Raw genomic sequence first — 2,894 nt, forward strand, 5'->3', positions numbered from 1 at the left:
TTATGGCAGATACTCTGCTTGTGTTTGTGAATTTTTTTTCTTCCCTATCAACTGTGTCAGGGGCAGAAGGCTGGAAATGTTTTGGATTTTGTTCCTCAGCTGAGATCCCATATCAATTAACAGAGAACCTGGAATGTTTCCAACCTCTTACCTTCCTATATATCCATCTATAAAACCAGGCTAAGGGAGGAAGGCAGACATCTGCAAAAAGGTCAAACACAGTTTCTCAGGGAGATAAGGACTTGCTACGTTTGCTGAATATCAAGAGGTAACAATGCCAATGTTCTTGTTAGGCACATATCTGGACAAAAAGATGTCATGAAAAAGAAAATTATTTCCCAATGTTCTCTAGCAACCTTTTTATGTAACCCGAAGAAGGACTTCTCCTTTTTTATTGTGTTTGCTCTGTTCTTCTTTTGCTCAGAAAATGCTAGAAGAGCAGCTTATTGTCCATGCATCTGGAGAAGCTCTACGAACCTTTATTTATGGCTTTTATTTTTACAAGATTGTCGTGGACAAAGAGCCAGACCGAGGTCAGCATTGTGTTATTACAAGACTTTCCTCATTATCCCTTTGCATAATCTCTTGCTGTACTTGATTCTTACGGGTGCTGCAGCAGAAATGCATTTTGGGAGCAACCAAAACCACTGCTTTAAAGAGGGTAAAAGAAAGGAATTGCAGACAACATAACCTATTTTTTTTCCTTTCTCTTTTGCACAAAGAACTACCATCTCTTGATGTTAAACATTTGGTTCTAACTGCGATCTGTCCTTCCCTTTGCTTTTTGTTCAGTGAGCATGCAGCAGCCTACCATGTGGCACACAGCTGCCATGGATGATTTCTCTGCCTTCCAGAGGAAATGGTTTGAGGTGGCGTTTGTGGCAGAAGAGCTCCTGCACTCGGAAATCCCAGCATTTTTCCTGCCCTGGCTGCCCAGCCGCCCAGCCTCCTATGCAAGTAGGCACAGTTCCTTTAGCCGCAGTTTCGGAGGACGGAGCCAGGCAGCTGCACTATTAGGTAGATGCACAGCACAGGTGACAGCTGGGGAAGTTCAAGGGGATAGTTTGAAAGGGGAAGAGCAGCCAGCCAAGGGTATGATCTCACGTGGACCAGCAATAAAGCTGCAAATTTCATGCTGGCCTTACATGTGTCTTGCACCTGAACTTGTTTTCATATGCTGAAGGAGTGTTTCACTGGCTGAGCAGGCAATTTTTGCTTTTGAGTACTGCAATTATGGTAAAAAGTGTTCTTTAAATATTCCTCCCCCCATGGCATCCTCTAGATTCAGAGAGGAAAATGCCAACTTTCTCCTCGTAGATCCAGAGAGGCTCTTCACAACCTGTGATGAGCTTGGAAGGATAAGTTGTGAGAATAGCAGAGCATCGGAACTGTACTTAAAATGACGTGTCTAATGCTTCTTAATGGCAAAAGCCACAGTGAGATCCATGTGTGGTAGAAGTTTCCTGTGATGTGCTGGAGGCTTCTCAGCTAATCTGAACGATGTGGTCAGTCTCCTTATATTAAAGTCTGGGAAGCTCAGCTACAAAAGATCCCTGCACCGCGTAAGCAGCAGGGTTTGCATATAGAAGATCTTGCTGCTGGGCAAGATACCATTATAATATCTGCAGTTGTGTAATGTGTGAAGTATAACGGTGACTGCCACTAACAGCCCGTGAAACATGCTGCCTGCAGGACTGACTGTGTTGCTTTGTCAGCTTTTTGTTGCATTTCCAGGCCAGCCTGAGTCACTCGCTTTTGTTCCTCTTTTCCTATTTAAAATTAGAAGAAAAATCATTGTTATGGAACTGCAACTTCAGATTTATTTAGATGCATCTTTTAAAGGCATATCAATTAAGGATAAAAAGAAAATTCTGCTGTTGTCCTCTTTTGTATATTTGACTTGAAGAGAAGCGACTTAATGCTGGCAGAGTATCTCTTAAACCTGAAGTTACAGTAATCCTTGTGTATTTCCAAAAGCCTCGTTTGAAGAGGAACAGCATCAGAAGTGAGAAAGTGTTAAGGACAGGAAGTCAGAACGAACGGTTGATTCCCTGAAGCCAACATATGCAGGATGTTCTTCCCTGTCACACACAAATCTGTTGCCTTGGCTAGTATCCAACCTCATTAGCTCAATGATTGGCCAGAGCTGAAGCCTGAATGTAGGCTGGCGTGGAAGTCTTGTGAAGGCTGGAGGCACTTGGGTCAGATCCTGTCCTGCTTTGATCTCTTACTATTTAGCCCAAGAAAACCACTTCACTGTTCTATGTCTGTCCACTTGTGTAGAGATGAGGAGACTGACACTCAGTAAGCTTGTGCCTGGGGAAATGAAGGAAGGTTGCTTTAGTGCCCTTCTCAGCTTTCCTGTGATGCCAGCCAGGAAGGAGCGTCTTCCCTCAGCGTGTGATGTAGTGACACACCTGTGTAACCCTCCTTTTTCACTTTAGTTGGAATTACGTCCATTGTGCCGATTAATGAATTTGCTGTCCTTGAGTGAACGAAAAATGCCTCTAAATTGCTCACATGCAGTCTGGTTATTCCAGGAATAATAATTTCTTTGAGAAAAATCCAGTGTGGAACTTCTTTCTTACAAAGGAACTGGTTTAACTGGTGCTTCTGTGCTGTCCCTCTTCTAAACCATATTCAAAAAAAACCTTCACCAGTTCGTCTAAGGCAAGGAGCTTTACTAAACGCAGATGACCTCTGGTCCACGTGACTTCATTTGTTCCTCTCTTGGCTTTGATTTGGTTGTGGTTTTTATTTCTTCCCCTCCCCACCTTCCCTAAATGTCAGGCTGTGACATAAAATTGCATGCAAGCATTGGGAGCTCTGGAACAAGCTCCATGTGTCTCTCAAATCTTTATCCTTTATCACTTGCCCAGTGATTGTCCTCTTTC

At 43.3% G+C, this 2,894-nt stretch overlaps 1 protein-coding gene across 5 annotated transcripts in view; it reads left to right on the forward strand.

The window, feature by feature from the left end:
* DEPDC5 (DEP domain containing 5) overlaps positions 1-2,894 on the forward strand; it is a 44,721-nt gene that overhangs the window by 34,555 nt on the left and 7,272 nt on the right. For all 5 annotated transcript variants that reach the window (XM_010142492.1, XM_010142493.1, XM_010142494.1 and 2 more), the window contains 2 exons: positions 425-533; positions 793-1,017. In XM_010142492.1, coding sequence (XP_010140794.1) covers positions 425-533; positions 793-1,017 — 334 coding nt within the window. The remainder of the gene's footprint in view (positions 1-424; positions 534-792; positions 1,018-2,894) is intronic.

This window comes from Buceros rhinoceros, unplaced genomic scaffold (genome assembly GCF_000710305.1).
Source record: "Buceros rhinoceros silvestris isolate BGI_N320 unplaced genomic scaffold, ASM71030v1 scaffold26318, whole genome shotgun sequence".
Taxonomy (NCBI): Eukaryota; Metazoa; Chordata; class Aves; order Bucerotiformes; family Bucerotidae; genus Buceros; species Buceros rhinoceros.